General features: G+C 36.0%; 1 protein-coding gene across 14 annotated transcripts in view; it reads left to right on the top strand.

The window, feature by feature from the left end:
- Nucleotides 1-19916, top strand: part of STAU2 (staufen double-stranded RNA binding protein 2) — a 305526-nt gene that overhangs the window by 116660 nt on the left and 168950 nt on the right. For all 14 annotated transcript variants that reach the window (XM_025870733.2, XM_025870726.2, XM_025870734.2 and 11 more), the window contains 3 exons: nucleotides 7121-7280; nucleotides 8548-8655; nucleotides 10705-10917. In XM_025870733.2, the coding sequence (XP_025726518.1) occupies nucleotides 7121-7280; nucleotides 8548-8655; nucleotides 10705-10917 (481 nt within the window). The remainder of the gene's footprint in view (nucleotides 1-7120; nucleotides 7281-8547; nucleotides 8656-10704; nucleotides 10918-19916) is intronic.

Genomic DNA, 19916 nt, shown 5'->3' with positions numbered 1-19916 from the left:
TTTCTTTCTTTCTTTCTTTCTTTCTTTCTTTCTTTCTTTCTTTCTTTTCTTTCTTTCTCTTTCCTTTCTTCTTTCCTTTCTTCTTTTTTGGTTTATACTCCAGTACAATCATTATTTTTAAAAATTTGAAATTAGGAAAGAGATCATCATTTATAATTCTGTCACTTCAAAGCATCCTACCCTAGTTTCTAGTACATATCTTTTTGTATTTTCCCCTGGACATTTTAAACATAATTATAATAATTCTACAAATAGAATAGACTATCCTTACCCTCTTTAAAGCTTATTTTCAGCTGTCCTGTGAATCTTTTTTAATAGGTCCTAATTTTTGAAATTCCTTAAGACTTAACATTTAGATCCCATAAAAGATATATTTCCAAAATTTATAGACGTGAATAGAGAAAGAACCCTCTCCTATCTAGACATTTTATATACATACAAGCTTGAAAGTGTGCCAAGGACTATTTTATAGCTTTATGATAAAACCTATTATTTTTCTATAGCAAGTAAAAAGAATGCTTAGCAGTGCCAAAATATGTACAAAGAGTCAAAATAATCAACATGTCATTTGAATTCTAAGTTTTGGCCTTGAGAGGTCTTTAAACATAGATTCTGCAAATATTTTACAGATAAGTAAACTGAGATAGAAAGATTAAGTGACATTTCTGTTTTCAGTCAATGTTAGAAATAAACACAGAAATCCAAAGTCTCTCCTTATTAGATAAGAAGATAATTTGTTCAGATATTTTAGGACATAAACCTGTAGAGGAGATATGACTACTTTAGCTGTGTTGAGATTTATGAATAATGCTATCAAATAAAATGAGGCAATTATTTTCAGTTTTTAAAAGTTCTCATGTTATTTGGAATATGTCTTTCTCACCTTGTAAAAATGATACTTAGGAAAGTGGAGATGTTAGGGAATAAGGCAGTCACCAGATGGTAGGGAGGACACATGGCTTTTAGTTGTTCAGACTCATACAAAAGGAGGCTACAAAGAGGGCATTAATGAAGTAACTTAAGGGAGGATGGCAAGGATAGATGGTATGGAAACTTGTCATAACCGACACTCAGAAGTATAAGACTATGTATGTTCTTATAAGAATACTTACATAAGAATGTAAAATCTTCCCTTAACTCAAAAATCAAAGCAAGACTGTATAAGGAATGTCAAGTGTTAATTCAAAGGAACCAAATATACATCCTTTCTTTTTTGCTGTGTTGACTTGTGATGTCTTGAAGATAGGCCATATCTAAAGACTTTTTTGGGGATCTAAAGAAAGGGAAGATTTTATTTTATTTTATTTTATTTGAAATTTTATTTGTTTATCTTTGTAAGACTTCCAGTGGACAGAAGGCAAAGAGGCATGGGAGGGGACAAGGCCTTAGAAGTAACCTTTATAAAATTTAGACTATTAGCAGTGTGACACACGATGCCCATTATTCTGACTTTTCATCCTTGATAAGTTACTCACTTGTGTCTCTTTTTTGATCCTGCTTGACTTGACATAACATAAAAACATAGGATTTCATTATAGAGTTCTCTTTGTTTCAGCAGCTATTAAGTAAAAGCCTCTGCAGTCTATCAGTGGACCTTTGGTTTAGGTTCTCTAGCCTACCAAGGACGTAGCCCGTTTAATAAACAAACGGAAACACAAAAATAGAAGAGGATAAAGCAGATTTTTAGGAAATGACTTAAGAGCTTCCTGAACTCTGAAGTTAGATAGACTTCAGTTTGACTCCTCCATTTTGTTGGGGACGTTTGTTACCGCTCACGATGACCATGGGGACATCTGTCTCTCCTGGCTACTGTGAGGTTAAATGAGAGCTAGGAAACCTAACCATGGTGCTATAGGAATGTATGCAGTCCCTTGCTTACGTGGAGCTTGAAGTCATCTCAAATCACATAAGCTGTATTGTGGGCTACAGTGATACCACGGAGCAGTGGTTCTCAGACTTTTAGTATGAAAGACTCCCCAGAGAATCTTATTAGAGTGAAGGTTCTTGTTCTGTCCCCAGAGCCTGATTCAGCAGATCAGGGGTGGAGCACAGGAATGTACATTTTTAACAAGCACTGAGGATAATTCTGATGATGGGATCGCACTTTGCAAAATACATTTTGGAGGCTGTGGGTAGAAGCCCTTTGAACCTGAAACTTTAATAACCTGGATGGATTAGTTTTCATGGCCCATCTTTTAACAGTAATAACTATGGGAATGTAAACATTGACCACAAAATTGTCATTGAGAAAAATCATTCAAGAATAGCAATGTAAGATTAGGTCAATATCTGCTAATTTTTAGAAATATGTATATCACTTGTTAAAAGTACTTTTTCCTAATCTCAGGAAACAAACTAAGGGTTGCTGGAGTGGTGGGGGGGTGGGAGGGATGGGTGCCTGGGTGATAGACATTGGGGAGGGTATGTACTATGGTGAGTGCTGTGAATTGTGTAAGACTGTTGAATCACAGACCTGTACCTCTGAAACAAATAATACATTATATGTTAAAAAAAAGAAGATAGTAGGAAGGGAAGAATGAAGGGAGGGAAATCAGAGGGGGGACAAACCATGAGAGACTGTGGACTCTGAGAAACAAACTGAGGGTTCTAGAGGGGAGGGGGCAGGGGGATGGGTTAGCCTGGTGATGGGTATTAAAGAGGGCACGTACTGCATGGAGCACTGGGTGTTATACGCAAACAATGAATCATGGAACACTACATCAAAAACTAATGATGTAATGTATGATGATCAACATAACATTAAAAAAAAGGTACTTTACCACCAAAAGTGAGCTTAATGTTTGAAATAAATTACAGAAAAGAACTTCTCTTTAGAACACATCAACCTTCAAAGTTAATAAACTTTGAGTGTTTCTTTAGCAAAGGAAACAAATATTTAGAGTCCAGGACCTAACATACAAAGAGACTTTTCTGCATCACCTCTCCTATAATTGAGTCTGGGTGCCATTATTGAGGGTACTCTGGCTAATCTTAATTGTTGTGATGATGTGAGGAGATATGATATATAAGGTGATCAAACCACATGGGGTAGAGGATGTTAAGTTAGAGGATGGAATGAAATGAGAACGAAACAAGTCAGGCATTTGGTCTTAGTATTTCCTGTTGTTAGTGCTAGAATAGTTTTACTTTTTCTGTTAAAAGACAACAAATCTAATTTTTCCTCTGATAGTTATACAGTATAATGCACATATACATATGTATCCACATATACATGTATAGAGCCATGGTTGATGGCCAAAAAGGAAGAGGCCCCAAGGGCTCTTTAGTGTGCAATTAATATTTTGGTCAGAAAATCAGCAGATTGTTTCAGTATGGTTATGTGTTATGACATCATATTCCAGTAAAGTCATAATGAACAGAAATTTTGTTTGTCTCTGTGGCAAACCGAAATGAGTTTTGTAATTGTCAGCAGGCCTTAGCGATTACAGTGGCGCCCACTCCCTCTACTGTAGTTAAAGGTCTGTTAGCATTCCAGTTGTGGACCTCTGTTTTCAGAAGTGTATAATTAATTGTAAACATTTGCTCTATGGTGCAAGCTTGCCATATAAGATCTTAGTACAGAAGTAAATTTCTGATTTCAGGTTGTCTGTTTTAAAGTTTTATAGTGGCACGAGTTAAAAATATGCACGGAGTTCTGTGTAGGTGGAATACTGAATTTTGTGGTATACAATATGAAGATAACCTGCATTTAATGTATTGGTCTGTTAAAATATCTGCATTAAAGGGGATCTAAAATAATAGGAAAGTGCACTTCAGGAATGCAGTAGGAAATTGTGCACCTCAGTGTACTACTTATTGTAATCAAAGAGCAAAACAGATTGTGGTTTTTAATGCTTTTTAATCTTTGCATATTAAAAGTCTTTTACCATAAGTGGTTTTCTTCTTCCTTTAACTTTTTTATATTTGCCAATTAAAAATGAGAACCTATGACATAATAAAAACACACTTAAAATGCTTTATCTTAAAACAAAGTAATAGAAAACTGTGGGCCAAGAAAATTGACTTTAAGAATTTAAAACAGCGACTGTTTCTTTTTTTTCATACTCTGGATTTCTCCACGTTTGACACTGTTGATTTCCCTGACATTGTGCGGTAATCTCTTTTCTAACTCTGACCCTCTTTCATCTCCTTCACTGCTGTCTATTATTTCCCCTGCCTTTTGATCACAGGCCTCAATCAGATCCCAGCCTTAGGCTCTCTTTTTTGGTTCCTTTACACTTACCCTTTCCAGGTGCTTATCCACTCACATGGTTTCAATTACTGCCTCCCAAATCTGTATCTTCAGTGCTGATGTACCTTTCTAGTCCTTTACCTTCTGTAAAACTTCCCTGATTAGTCCCATCTGCCTGGTGAATTCTTACACAATGGGCTCCCTGGGTGAATATGGGACACTGCTCTTTGGCTGCTCAGTAATCATACAGAACTCAGTAGGACTTCAGTTGGACTTCTCTTTGCTTGGAACCGACATTTTTCAGCACTGGTGTTATTTTAACTTAATTTTTGGTATTACATTGTATATCCACCATTGCATCACAATCATTCCTTTTCAGTTTTGTTAAATTGCCCAATTCAGTGGTCTTAGTTCGCGGTCATCATTTTCCTTGACCTGTGAATATAATTTGACACAGTTGACCCCTCTCTCCTCCTAGATAGATTTTTTTTCCCATTTGGCTTTCAGGAAGGACACGATGCTTGCCTGGTTTTTCTCCTGTTACTCCTTCCCACAGTTCTCGCTGTCTTGTGGCTTTGAAGATTTTATTTATTTTTGCGAGAGAGAGAGAGAGAGAGAGCGAGAATAAGCACGGGGGTGGGCATAGGGAGAAGCAGACTCCCCACTGCAAGGAGCCTGATGTGGGACTTGAACCTGGGACCCTGGGATCATGGCCTGAGCCAAAGGCAGATGCTTAACCAACTGAGCCACCCAGGCACCCCTGTCTTGCGGCTTTAAATACCGTGTGTGTGTGTGTGTGTGTGTGTGTGTGTGTGTGTGTGTATACCATATACATATGGTATATATATACGTATATATATATGTTTCCCAAATTTTATATTCACTTTGGACCTCTTTCCTGGAGTCCAGACTCAGAAATCTGACTATTCACTTGACATCTCCATTTGGATGTCTAAACAGGCTGAATAATTTAACATTTCCAAACCAGAGCTGCTGATATGCATGCCCAAAAAATAAACCCTTCTGCATGCAGTCTTCACCAGTTCACTGTATGGGTACTCTGTCTTCCACTTGTTCAGCTCAGAAACCTTGGGATCATCCTTGACTCCTCTTTCATGTTCCATAACTAATCCTTGGGTAAACCCTATCAGCTCTACTTATTATTAGTATTTTTTTTGTTGTTTAAAGATTTTATTTATTGAGAGAGAGAGAGTGCATGTGCACTGGGGCAGGCAGGGGCAGAGGGAGAGGGAGTGGGAGAATCTCAAACAGACTCTCTGCTGAGTACAGAGCCCAGCGCAGGGCTCAATCCCATGACCCTGAGATCATGACCTGAGCTGAAATGAAGAGTCGGATGCTCAATTGACTGAGCCACCCAGACACCCCCTATCAGCTCTACTTTTAAAATTCATTCAGAATCCAACTGCTTCTCATTACTTGTATTGCTGTCACCTTAGTTCAGGCCCCTGTTGCTTTTCTCCTGTATTTTTGTAGTAGTCTCTTGATAGATCTTGCTTCCATTATTATTTGCCTACAGTCTGTTCTCAACATAATAGTCAGGTGATCCTTCCAAAATGTAAGTCAGATATGTTGCTCTCTTCCAAACCTTCTAGTGGCTGGCCATTTCACTCAGGATAAAAGTCAAATCCTTACAATTTCTAGGTAAGGCCCTATGGAATCTGGCTACTTCTTTTCATTTCTTAACTTTTCTTTCCTCATCCCTCCACTGTAGCCTGATAGGCATCTTCTGAATCACTTGAACATGCTTGGCACACTGCTGCCCCAGGGCTTTTGCACTTGCTATTTTTCTCTGCCTCAAGTGCACTGTTCCAGATATCTGGGTGGCTTCCTCCCTCACTTATTTTAGGTCTTAACACAGTTGTCATCTTTTCAATGAGACCCTCCCTCCCTGGTCACCCTGTCTAAAACCCACCTCCCTGACACATCTGACCTTTCCTTTTTCTCTTTAACTTAGATCTCTAACATGCTAGATATTCTGCATATTACCTTATTTATTATCTGTCTTGCCCAGTACAATGTGTTTTTGTTCATTGTCATATCCCCTCGTCATAAAGAATATCCTCCATAAATAATTGTTGAATTAATCATTTTATTGCATATCCTCTTAATTTTTTCTTCTTAATTTCTTCTAGTTTGTTCTTTCTTCATTCGACCCTGTTATCCCCTCATATTTGCATCACTGCTTTCTAGTTGTGACTCCTTGCTTCAGTAGTTAAACACAAACCTGCTAAAAAATTTTCTCTTTAAGTATGTTTTATTATAATATTGCTTATCTGCTCAAGAATTGGCTTACCTCCCCATTCTTTCTTATGTTCAGTCTGATCTTATTACTTGGCAAAGTACTTATTCCTTTGGAATGGAGTAGTAGCTCCATCTCTCTGCCTCCCCCATGTCTAGCCATAACTGTCTTCTGCTGAAGTCACCGTCCTCTGCATGCTGTCCGCTTGCCTGTCTCCTGCCTCTGTTGTGGCTCCCTTCAGCACCAGACCATTTGGCTCACATCTGTCAAAATCTGACTGAAAACTTCTTACTAAAAGTTTTCCGTGATATAATGGAATAATTTTTACCATATTATGTTTAATATTGTTTTTTATGATATGCTTTTCATGGAGAAATAGATCTATAGTTGCATTGACTCATATTTTATTGTTTATAAATACCTTCGTGAAGTTAATACTTGATTGGGGTCATGTTTTCTATAATATGCTTTTCATAGAGAAATAGATCTATAGCTATATTGACTCATTTTATTGTTTATGAATACATTCATGAGGTTGATACTTGATTGGGGTGAATAAGTATAGTACATTATATGGTTGCTATCATTTTGAAGAAAACAAATGTTACTCATGATTACAGAATGGTTGTATTGAACTACCATTAATATTTTTTATTTTCTTATTTTAGGTATCATTGCCCAATGCCCAAGATCTTTTATGTTCAGCTGACTGTAGGAAATAATGAATTTTTTGGGGAAGGAAAGACTCGACAAGCTGCTAGACACAATGCTGCAATGAAAGCCCTTCAAGCACTACAGAATGAACCTATTCCAGAAAAATCACCTCAGGTATGGTACTGCTACCTGTGACAGTCTCTTCCTTATAGTTCCCCAGTGAGATTATTGACAAGACAGATAAATGCATTTCTATAAATAAAAGAGATAATTTCTCCTGATAGGAAAGAATATGAGAGTGGTGACCTGCTATGATTTGCTTCTCAGATCACCTGTCTACTCTACTAGACTCGTGTGTTCCTGTTGGGATGACCTTACCTTTGAGGACTTTGGTTCACCTATGGAGTTTACTTCTCAGGCAGCACAGGATTTGGGGGCGTGAACAAGGAAGAGAAATAGCACTCATTTACCTTTCATTTAATGCTGTGTTTATTGAGCAGAGATTACATTGTGTTCATTTAGAATCAAGGAGTTTAAAGTGGAAGAGATTTTCGTGGACTTTTTTCAGTCCTGTCTTATTTTACAGACCAGGATATCAAGGCTGATCTTGAGTAATTGCACCCATTTCCCATGGCTTCAGCTGCCTTCTCTGTTGATTTCAAAATAGTGTCTCTGGCTCGGACATGCCTTATAAGTCACCTCCGTATTGAGTTCTCCACTTAGTTACTGCGCACCGTTCTGTCCAGCTCCTCCATCTGCTCTGCTCTCAAACCTCTTGTCCCCCCCATCGGAGACGCATCTTAGTTAATGGCTGACGTCGGTACTTTTCTCCTTGTACACTTTCATTATGACTCTTACCTGTTTTCACACTAAGTCACAAGTTTCTTGGCAGCAGGAATACTGTCTCTTGATCTTTTTATCTCTGATACCCTGTGTTCAACATATATGAATCTCTTCAGGAGTATGTGTTAAAGAAGTGAATAACTAAATTGGTGCCAAAGCCAGAGATAGGGCTCCAGAATCCTGATTTGCATCTTATAAGCTTTCTATAGTTTAGTCTTTACAGAAGATTAAATAGCATATTAGAATATCAGGGAAAGTGTTGTGTGTGGGGGGGTGGGGCATAGACATCTCTAAAGAGAATTGAGTCTGGGGACATAGTATAAACTCAAATTAGTATATGGTTGAGTAAAAGATTTCCACACTCAGCATTTATTCTTCCACTTTGAGCAAAAAAAAAAAAGAAAAACCCTACAAATTAAATCACAAAAATGCCTCGCAGCAAAGCCCACAACTCCTGTGGTTATATAGGAATCCACAAGATACAGTCTCTGGTTTCTTGTTTCTTGCTGTATTTTAAATAGGCCCTCTTGATTGTAGAATATATGTACAGTTTGTTACAAAGTGAAGATTCATCGTCATCCTATTTTTTGTGATTTAGAATGGCGAATCAGGAAAAGAAATGGATGATGACAAAGATGCGAATAAATCTGAGATCAGCTTAGTGTTTGAAATTGCTCTGAAGCGAAATATGCCCGTCAGTTTTGAGGTATGTGCTCAGTAGCGATCTTCCCTTTCTCTTCCCCTGCTCCTCACTATTTAAAATAAACAAACAAATTAATTAACCAGCGTACTAGTATCCTGAAAGAGTTAATGTGCTTCCTTATGTTCAGATTCTCCATCATGAAATCATATAGGCCCTGGGGAAAATAGAACTTACTATAGTATCATGGATTTCTGCTGATTTCTTTGGCTTTTCTGTATTAAATAATTTGTATATATGATGTTTTAATTTTCATCATAACATTTTGTGAGTATAAGATAATTTGTAGTAAGCTTTGGTGTTTTTAATGGGATTAAATTGAAGGTATTCAAGTTAAAAGTGACATGTATATATTACTACTAAATTCTTCTAAATTTGTGGAATCAAAAGAGGTTTAAATTTAACTTTTACTAATAAATCACTAAGAAGTAATTAAGCAGCTCTCTACAACTAGATAAACATGTCACAAAATGTTTATAAAATGTGAAATTTAAAAGGGAAAAATTTTAAATTATTAATACCTCCTTCATTAAGAGGTCACTAATTTTGTAACTCAGATATCTAGAAAATAGGCAAAACCCAGGAAATAAGCTGAAACAGTTATGGAGTATCCTTCAAATTATGGATGTTTACCAACCAGAAAGCTCCCACATTTTATTTACTGGCAAGATCAACTGACCTCAACCAAGACCCTATCTCCTTAGACACAATTCTCCTCAGTTGGGTTATCTGATCTCTCACCCTATGGCAAATTAAAAGCAAAATGAGGAAGGCAGGGATGCAAAGTACTTGAGGGCCTGATGGTCCCAGCAAAAAATGATAGGGGAAATATAGAAAAGCTATCTAAAGTAATTGCATATACTAAAAAAAATATTGGAACATGGGCCTTTTAAAGGCTACAATGAATAGGAACAGTTTTATAAGTCTTAAAAGTCCTTGGAAGCATCAATATATTATAGTATAGAATATTTGGTTTTCATAATGATGATCTAATGTGAGCAATAAAAGGTCAGGTATTTAGTATTCTCTGTTAAGTCAGTTAAGTATATACTTTTTTTTTTAATTGAAGAGGATATCCATCAAAGTAGTTAAACAGTTTTGGTGTTTCAGTTAGTAAACTTAAATTACATTGAAAGTAGGCTCATCGTAAGTTTCTTATCCCCAATAATGTTGAATTATTGAGATACTTTGTTGTTTTCCTTTTCTTTTCCTAATTGGTATCTAAGAAGACAGAATTTTAATATAAAGTTAATGGTAAACTATTTAACTAAATAGAGTATCTTTTATAGGTCAGAATTTTGAAGGAGACTGAAGTTGTGAGCATTTGGGTTTTGGAAGGCATCTTTCCTCCAAAAGCTGACATAGTTTAAAGAACACATTAATACAGGGTTTAGGAACATTCATGGCTGACAGATTCATAATCCATTACTTTAGAAAGAGGTATTTTTTATGGTATGTCTACTTACCTATTTAAGATCATGTCACAGAAAGTAAACATTCCTTTCTATAAAACAGCCTTTGAGGCTTCCATCAAAAATAGGTTATTTTCACCCATAGGTTATTTTTGAGAGGCTTCCATATGAAGGATGCTTTATGGGCTAGAGAACCCCGGGAAGAGGTAGTCTTGTACTTAAGTAACTTATTACAGAGAAGAAATTAGAGATGCACACAGTTATATACAAATTATTGTTATGGATGGTCTCTGCACCTAATCCAATATGGTATGTTTTATATTCTTAATTTTCTGTTTCATAAGAAACTGGGTCACCGTAATTAGAATTGCCTATTTTAAGCTAGTAAAACACAAATTTTGACTATGAATTGAATGTATTTATTTGGTTTTTTGTTCTTTTGACTTCAGTTCATTAAGCATCATAAGTATCATAAATGAACGTCCCTGTATAATATCTATATAACTTTATTAAAGAAATCTATAGTTTTGGCATAATTCTTTACAATTTCAATTTTGATTATGATATGAACATTTAAAAAAGACTCATGGGATGAGAACATTTCATAAGTGCCTATGTTAAATATTTTACTTATATTTAATAGGTTATTAAAGAAAGTGGACCACCACATATGAAAAGCTTTGTTACTCGGGTGTCAGTGGGAGAGTTCTCTGCAGAAGGAGAGGGAAATAGCAAAAAACTCTCCAAGAAGCGTGCTGCCACCACTGTCCTACAGGAGCTTAAGAAACTTCCACCTCTTCCTGTGGTTGAAAAGCCAAAATTATTTTTTAAAAAACGCCCTAAAACAATAGTAAAGGTAAGTGTGTGCTTGTGAACACTGGTCAGTTTTGCTATATAAATACTATAGTAACTATAGATAAAAGTTTTTCCGTGGGGCAGGCACCTACACCTATGGGTTATATGCAGCCCCAGATTCAAGGTTGGCCCTGGACTGTTACTAACTGTTCTGTTCTGCTGTTAGACACTGGACACCTGTATTTGTTCATCAGATAATCATACCTTCCATATTTATAGTTTTCTATGGTTTAAAAGATACTTTCTCATTCATGATCACCTTTAGTATCATTCTCATCAGGACTGTGTAAGGTAGATGACATCACCTCTTTTTACAAGTAAGGTTTTATGAAACGTGTTCAAAGAATTTGCTTGCTTTTATTCACCTGGGCTGTGGAGCAACTTGAACTACTTTGATTTCCAGTGCCGTGTTCTTTCTGCACACTAGGCTGCGATAGAGTACCTTCTTGGGATATCATGAAAGGGTGGTAGGTTACAGAGTAATACTTGTATGACTAATACCAATGCCGGTGATAGCAGCAGCTCATACATATAAAAAGCACTGTGTGTCCCAGCACTTCATGTGCTTTATCACATTTAATCCTCATAGCAGCCCTGTGAGGTAAGTGGTAGTATTTTGTTTCTATTCTTTCAGGCATGTATACCTTGCCAAAGAAGAAAACAGAACACACATTTTTTCAAGATGTTGTAACTCTTTTACTAGAGCAGATTTTTTTTTGTTTACGCTAACAACACAACAACAACCAAAAAATGGGTGAGATGGTTCAGCCCTGAGTATAGGACACTGCCTGTGAGCGCTCAGTGTGTATGACTTGCATGAACTAGAGTTCTGCTCACAGAGAAAGCCTTCAGTTGCCAACATGTCAGTTGCCAAGTCAGTGTCACTTAGTTAGCAGACTTCTGGTTCTGCTCTACAAATCAAGAATTACAAATATGAAGCACGGTTAACCCTTGAACAACATGGGTTTAAACTGCATGAGTCCATTTATATGCAGATTTTTTCTCTAAATACAGTATGGTAAATGTATTTTCTTTTCCTTATGATTTTCTTTTTCTTTTTTTCTTGTGATTTTCTTAGTAACATTTTTCTTCTACTTTAGTGTAAGAATATAGTACATAATACATACAACATACAGAATGTGTGTTAATTCACTGTTCTATGTTATTGGTAAGGCTTCTGATCAACCATAGGCTATTGGTAGTTAAGCTTTGGGGGAATCAAAACTAAAAGAAGTTATACATGGATTTTTGACTGAGTGGGGTATTGGTGCTCCCCCCTCTCCCTCCCTGCAACGTTGTTCAGGGGTCAACTGTACGTTTTTATCTCTGATGAACCTCTTTTGTTCAGATTATACAATGGTAAAACTACAGTATTTTTATAGATTTTCTGCCTTTTGCACCTTTGTTTTATTTAAAAATACATGCATACATATTTCCATAAATAACTGTATAAACACGTGTTCTTCTTATTTTTTTTATAGAGATTTTATTTATTTATTTGACAGAGAGAGAGCACAAGCGGGGGAGTGGCAGGCAGAGGCAGAGGGAGAGGGAGAAGCAGGCTCCCGACTGAGCAAGGAGTCCAATGTGATACGTGGCTCGATCCCGGCACACTGGGATCATGACCTAAGCTGAAGGCAGAAGCTTAACTGACTGAGCCACCCAGGCACCCCATACACATGTTCTTAATGAATACTATCATTGTCTAACTGAGAATGTATAGGTTATGAGTTCCCTGAAATAGCATTCTATATTGTATATAAGGTAGACTAAAAATAAATGCCAAATAGATCTGCTTATCATGATTCCTATTGATTCTGAGGGCTGGCTTTCATTCATATGCTCTAACCTCATGGTTAGGGAGTAGAATATGGCTTTAAGAACATAACGTTTGGATTCGGTTTTAAGTCTGAATCCCTGTGACCTGAGCAAGTTACCTAACTTTTCTAATCTTTTATTTCTTTATTTATGAAAGTAGGAATAATAATTGAACTTGCTTCATAGGGATTGTTATGTGTTAACTGAAATATACACAGAATGTGTTAGTAATTATTATTAAATATTAACAATACAAATTATAAGTGCTCAAAAAAGCTTAACTATTGTTATTTTGTATCTAACTCTGTCTATTCACATCTTATATGTATGTGAATATATCCATGGTCTGTTTTCTTAAATATTTTTTAAAATTTTTATTATTGAGGTATAGTAGAAATACAATGAAATATTAGTGTCAGTTGTACAATATACTGACTCAGCAGTTGTACGTGTTACTGAGTACTTAGTCACTGTCTGTCACTGTTCGTTATTACAGTACTATTGACTGTATTTCCTATGCTATACTTTTCATCCCTGTAACTTATTTATTTTGTAACTGGAAGTCTTTAGCTCTTAATCCCATTCACCTATTTCACCCCATCCCCCTCCCCTTTGCCAACCACCACTTTGTTCTCTGTATTAGTGAGTCTGTTTTGTTTTTTTTGTTTGTCTTAAATATTTTTATATATAAAATCTATAGCCTTTCCATGTTGGAAGAACAGTGCTCTGCATCAGAATGGCAGCACAAAACTGGTCACAGTAATTTTCATCTAATTTATTAAACTAAATCAAATCTTAGTAAGTTACAAATAATGAGCCATTAGACTAGAAAAGATCTATACATTTTTATGGTAGGATATAAACATAACCTTGTTGCTTTTACCTTTAGCCATTAAAAACAAGATTATTGTTTAAATGTTATTCCCCAGAGTGGGGATAAACATTTTAAATTCTCAAAATTATTTGCTGCTACTTCTAGTATATAAGCATGTTATTCCAGAACTTTCTTCCTATCCACCATTCATATCTCAGCTTGAACTTGACTTCTTTAGGGAAGCCTTCTTTGTTCTCCCCCACTCCCAGATTAGGTTAGCCCCTTGCATTTTTCCTCACATACATCACATTTGGAATTATTTGTACCGTGTCTGTCTTATGTTAAAGTAAATCCTATAGACATCTTCTGAAATGTAAGGTTATTTTGAGAAAGCAGCATGCATACAATGAGTTGGAATCTAGGTAATTTTTAAGTATGGTGGGCCAATAAATGGGTAGGTTGAAATAATATCTTGGTTTTTCAGCATTTTTATCCTTCCTTACAGGTCTTATACATCTAGGCTCTACAGTTGTTTATTATGCAGTAGAAGCAGAGAATAAACTGTTGATGATTTACCTGGACTTTATTTAGAATGAAACATCACATTATTTTAATTTTCTTAATCATGCTGTGATGTAGCCGTTATCCTGTTTTACAAATGGAATCCTTGATTTTTAAGAAACTTACCCAAGATCATGTAACAGGTTCCAGGTCCAGTCATGTCTGATTCCAGTGTCCATTTGAAACTGATTGATTGTGAACTCCTTTTGGATTTTAAAATTAACTCTACAGAGTTACCTTGTTAAAATGTAAGACTGCCCTAGTGATGTCTCTGGGTTTATATTTTGTTTTTTAATGTAGTTCTCTTCTATAAGATGAGACTTCAGAGAATGTATTTCCAATGTTGGAGATAAAGTTTTCTGGACACAACTGTTGAAAGACTTTCTATACTAGTTTGGGAAAGATAACATAAGACTTGATATCCAAGGAATAACTTAATTGTCAAGGATGCTAGTAGTTAATTTCAATCAAGGGAAGAAACCAGCCATTCTTAATGTTCTCAGACTCCATTATTATCTAATTGGATTTTGGCATCTGTTTTTTTTGTTATTGGAATCCATATCAACAACAGGGTTTTGGAACTTAAGAACTTTTTTTTAAAGAGGGAAGGAGGGGCAGAGGGAGAGGAAAGAGAATCTTAAGCAGGCTCCATGCCCAGTGTGGAGCTGGATGTGGGATTCAGTCTCACAACCCTGAGATCCTGACCTGAGCCAAAATCAAGAGTCAGACGCTTAACTGACTGAGCCACCCAGGTTCCCCATGGAACTTAAAAACATTTTTATAAAGTGTAAATTAAGAGTAGAGACAATGCATCATTGGAAGTACATTTTTATTTGAATATCTTCATGAACTAGGCATACTTCTAGTCCTAGACTCAAAAGCTTCCCTTCACCTTTTCACTGATAATCCAATCTTAGACTTGTAGCTAATTGTCTATATTAGTCTTTTCTCATCAGTACTTTACTTCCTTTATAATTCATTTAGTTTTCATTTTTTTGGCAGGTAAGTAGAGGTAGAAAGCATTATTTTATTACAAGTTAACATTTTCCTTATCTCTCCTCTTGTTCCACCTATTACAGTACTAAGTTCTCAGTCTTTTTCTTCTTTTACTCTTCCCTAGGCTGCTCTTCATACTTTTAGGGCTTCAGTTCAGTCTTTATGTAGATGATTCCCAAATGCTCTTCTGTGCTCTACACTGCCTATTGGACATCTTCACTTCATAATTTCACAGGCACATCAAACTCATCATAACCTCCTCCTCCTCCAGCATTCCTTTTTTTTTTTTTTTTTAGATTTTATTTATTTATTTGACAGAGCGAGAGCAGGAACACAAGCAGGGGGAGTGGGAGACGGAGAAGCAGGCTTCCCGCGGAGCAGGGAGCCCGATGTGGGGCTCGATCCCAGGACTCTCAGATCATGACCTGAGCTGAAGGCAAACATTTAACAACTGAGCCACCCAGGCGCCCCCAACATTCCGTACCACAGTGCCTGGCATGACCATCCCACTGCTGAAACAAAAACCTGGGAGTCATTTTTAACTTCTCTCTTAGCCATTATATCCAATTAATAATCAAGTCCTATTGAATTTATCACTTAAGTATTTTTTAAGTTGGTTCATTTATTTCCATCTCTCTGCCACCCTTTTGGTTCAACTCAAAATCATCTCTTGCCTGAACTGTTATAGCATATTTTTAATTGGCCTTCCTATAATACTTTTGACATTAACTGATCTTTTAAAAAATGTTACCTTTTAGAGACATCAGTCAGATCATGTCATGCCTCTGCTTGAAATCTTTTAGTAATTTCCCATTGCTCCTTGGATAAAGTCCAAAATCCTAAATTTAAAAGATCCTGCAGGATCCGACTTGCAGCACCAAACTAGATATGGTTGAGAGCCAGCAGTTCTCAGGAGGAGCTCACTCCTATACATAAGTTTAGTGAAACATCCGTCATCTGTAACATAGTGATAGCCCTTGTGTCTAATACCTGTTTTAGAAGAAATTTTCACAGCTGGAAATAAGGTTCTGACCATTTGATAAATATAAAGCTTTACTTCTAGGGATAATATATGAAGAAAGTTCATATGCACAGAGATTTGCAAAGGTTTTTTGTTTTTAAACCTTTTAGAAGGCGCTAAAACAGCCATATATAAGTGTTTTAAAAAGATTTAAAAAGCTTTTCTCATAAACATTACCCATATAATGTTAAAAATAGTGTCTTCTAAATGGTTTATATAGTATTTGTATTTATGTTAAAAAGCATATTAAGCAAAAGTAAGACCTACTGCCCGACTTGAATATAGAACATTTCTCAGTGAGATTGAAGCTGTGTGTATGCCCCTCCTGTCACATCCAGATACCACCTCACAGAGTGAATCACAATCATTAGTTTTATATTTAACAATTCCTTACCTTATAATTTTACTATATGTTTGTTTTTCTGAAAAAATGGCATTTGGTTTGTTAGCTTTTTAAACAGCTTTGTTGAGGTATAATTGACATATAATGAAGTGTACATATTTAAAGCTTGCAATTTGATATGTTTTGATATATGTGTACACCTGTGAAACCATGACCATAATCAAGGTAATGAACCTATCCATTGCTCCCAAAAGTTGCCTCGTGCCCCTTTGTAATCCACTCCCATCCTCCATTCCCAAGAAACTACCTTTTTTTGGCTGGCTTCTTTCGCTTAACATAAATCATTTTGAGATTCACTCATTTGGTTGCATTTATCAGTTATTGGTTCTGTTTTAATGCCAAGTAGTATTTTGTGGTATAATTACACCACCCTTTGTTTATCCATTCATCCTTTGGTGGATATTTTGGATGTTTCTCATTTTGGGCTGTAAATAAAGCTCCTATGAACATTTGTGTATAAGTCTTTTGGCATAAGCTTTCCTTTTTTGTGGGGGAGTGGTAAATGCTTGGGAGTGAATGACTTGGTCATTTAGTAGGTATATATTCAACATTTTAAGAGATGGCCAGTTGTTTTTCAAAAGAATGTACTGTTTTACATTCTCATCAGCCATGTGTGAGAATTCTAGTTGCTACATGTCCTTTCTAATACATAGTATAGTCTTAAATTTCAGTTGTACAAATACATGTGTATTGATACCCAGTTGTGGTTTTAATTCACATTTCTCCAGTAACTAATGATGTTGAGCATTTTTTATGTGTTTGGTAGCACATGAAGCATAATGAAGTGCTCTTCAGATCTTTTGCCCATTTAAAAAATTAAGCAATTTAAATAATAAAAATAAAATTCAAATAATAAATTTATTATTAAATTTTAAGAGGTCTTCATATACTTAGGATACAAGTTATTTTTTTTCAGTGAGAATTCTTTTTTTTAATTGAAGCATAAATGACATGCAATATCCTCTTAGTTTCAGGTGTACATCATAGTGTTTCAGTATTTTTATACATTATGAAATGATCCCCATTAAGTCTAGTTACCATCTGTCACCATACAAAGCTGTCATTGATTGCATTCCCTATGCTGTACATTACGTCCCTATGACTTATTTATTTTGTAACTGGAAGTTTATATCTCTTAATCCCTTTTACCTAGTTCACTCCCCTCCCCAAACAAGTTTTTTTTTTTTTTTAAAGATTTTATTTATTTATTTGACAGAGAGAGACAGCGAGAGAGGGAACACAAGCAGGGGGAGTGGGGGGAGGGAGAAGCAGGCTTCCTGCTGAGCAGGGAGCCTGATGCAGGGCTCAACCCCAGGACCCTGGGATCATGACTTGCGCCGAAGGCAGACACTTAACGACTGAGCCACCCAGGCGTTCCTACAAGTTCTTTATCAGATATGTGATTTGCAAATATTTTCACCAAGCCTATGACTTGTCCTTTTCAAAGAACAGAAATTACTAATTTTGAAAAAATCCAATGTATTATTTTTATGGAATATGATTTTAGGGTTGTACCTAAGCAGTTGTCACCTAACCAGGGCACAAAAATTTCACCTATATTTTCTTCTGGAAATTTTATAGTTACAAATATTACATTTAGGTCTGTGAACCATTTGAGTTATTTTTTGTAATGGTGTGAGGTATGAAGTTTTGAGGTTTTTCTTTTTTTGCATATGAATATTCAGTTGTTCCAGTACCAGTGGTTGAAAAAGACTACCCTTTTTTGCACCTTTGTCAAAAATCATTTGACCATATATGTATGGGTCTGTTTCTGGATGTTGCTCTGTTTCATTAATCTCTCTGTGCCAATGCTACACATACAGTCTTGATTACCATAGCTTTATAATAAATCTTGAAATCAGGTAGTTTGAGTCCTCCAAGTTTTGTTCTTTTTTTCAAAGTTGTTTGGTTATCTGTCCTTTGCATTTCTACATGAATCTTAGCATTAGCTTATTAATTGTTACAAGAAAAAGCTTAGTGGGATTTTGATTGGGATTGCAATGAATTTGATAGATCAGTTTGAAGAGAATTAACATTTTAAGAATATTGAGTCTTCTGATCCATGAACATATATGTCTGTCCATTTGTTGAGATCTCATTTAATTTCAACAGTGTTTTGTGGTTTTAGTGGTCTTTACATAAGTTATATCATCCTATATTTATTCTTCTGTGTTCACTTTTCTTAAAGTTTTTTTTGAAATTCACTCATTTTGAGGCATTTAGCTATCCTTAATTCATTTTCTTTTCTTAAGACTTTATTTATTTATTAGAGAGGGAGAGAGAGAGAAAGCAGGCAGGGGGATCGGCAGGCAGAGGGAGAAGCAGGCTCCCCACTGAGCAAGGAGCCCGATGTGGGGCTTGATCTCAGGATTCTGGGGTCATGACCTGAGCTGAAGGCAGATGCTTAACCAATTGAGCCACCCCTTAATTCATTTTCATTGTTATATGCCACTTTACTAAATAAACATGCCATAATTTATTTGTTCTTTTACTGATGACTGTTTAGGCTATTTCCAGTTCTTTTTTGTTTTTTGGTTTTTTTTTTGCTATTTCAAATAATGCAGCTATGGATATTCTTGTACATGTGAGCTAGTGCATATGGGCAACAGTTTTCGAGAGATATAAACATGCCTATGAGTAGGCTACTGGTTTTTGGCTTTGTCATATTGTTTTCCAATTTATATTACTATCAGTGTATATGGTTTTTGTTTTTTTTTTTTTAAGTTTATTTTTTAGTAATCTCTACACCCAATGTGGGGTTTGAACTCATGGCCCCAAGATCAAGAATTGCATGCTCACCTGATTGAGCCAGCCAGGTGCCCCAGCAGTGTATAAGTTTTTGTTACTCTCCATCCTCACCAATCAGGGCTGTCAGACTTCTTAATTTTTGCTAAGTGGATGGGTATGAAATAATATCTCACTATGGTTTTAATATGCATTTTCTGAGTCTTAATGAGATAATCTTTTCATATTTTTTCTTCTGTTAAATATCTATTCATCTCTTTTGCCCATTTTTCATTTACATTGTCTTATACTTTTTAGAACTTTTAAAAAATATATTTTGGGGTGCCTGGTGGCTCAGTTGGTTAAGCATCTGCCTTCAGCTCAGGTCATGATCCCGGAGTCTTGGGATCGAGTTCCACATCGGGCTCCCTGCTCAGCAGGGAGTCTGCTTTTCCCTTTGCCCCTCCCCCTGCTCGTGCACTCTCTCCCTCTCAAAAATAAATAAATAAAAATTTAAAAATATGTATATTTTGGATACTGAATATATCATTTTTTAGTTCTAAGTATCGCAGATATCTTTTCCTAGTTCATGGCTTGTCTTCTTACATCCTTTTTGGTGTGTGTGTGTGTGTGTGTGTGTGTGTGTGTGTGTGTGTGTGTGTG

This window comes from Callorhinus ursinus, unplaced genomic scaffold (genome assembly GCF_003265705.2).
Source record: "Callorhinus ursinus isolate GAN/ISIS: 27379988/994484 unplaced genomic scaffold, GSC_fseal_2.0 scaffold5, whole genome shotgun sequence".
In the NCBI taxonomy this organism is placed as follows: Eukaryota; Metazoa; Chordata; class Mammalia; order Carnivora; family Otariidae; genus Callorhinus; species Callorhinus ursinus.
The sequence above is the reverse complement of the archived record's forward strand: the minus strand, read 5'-3'. Positions and strand labels throughout refer to the sequence as shown.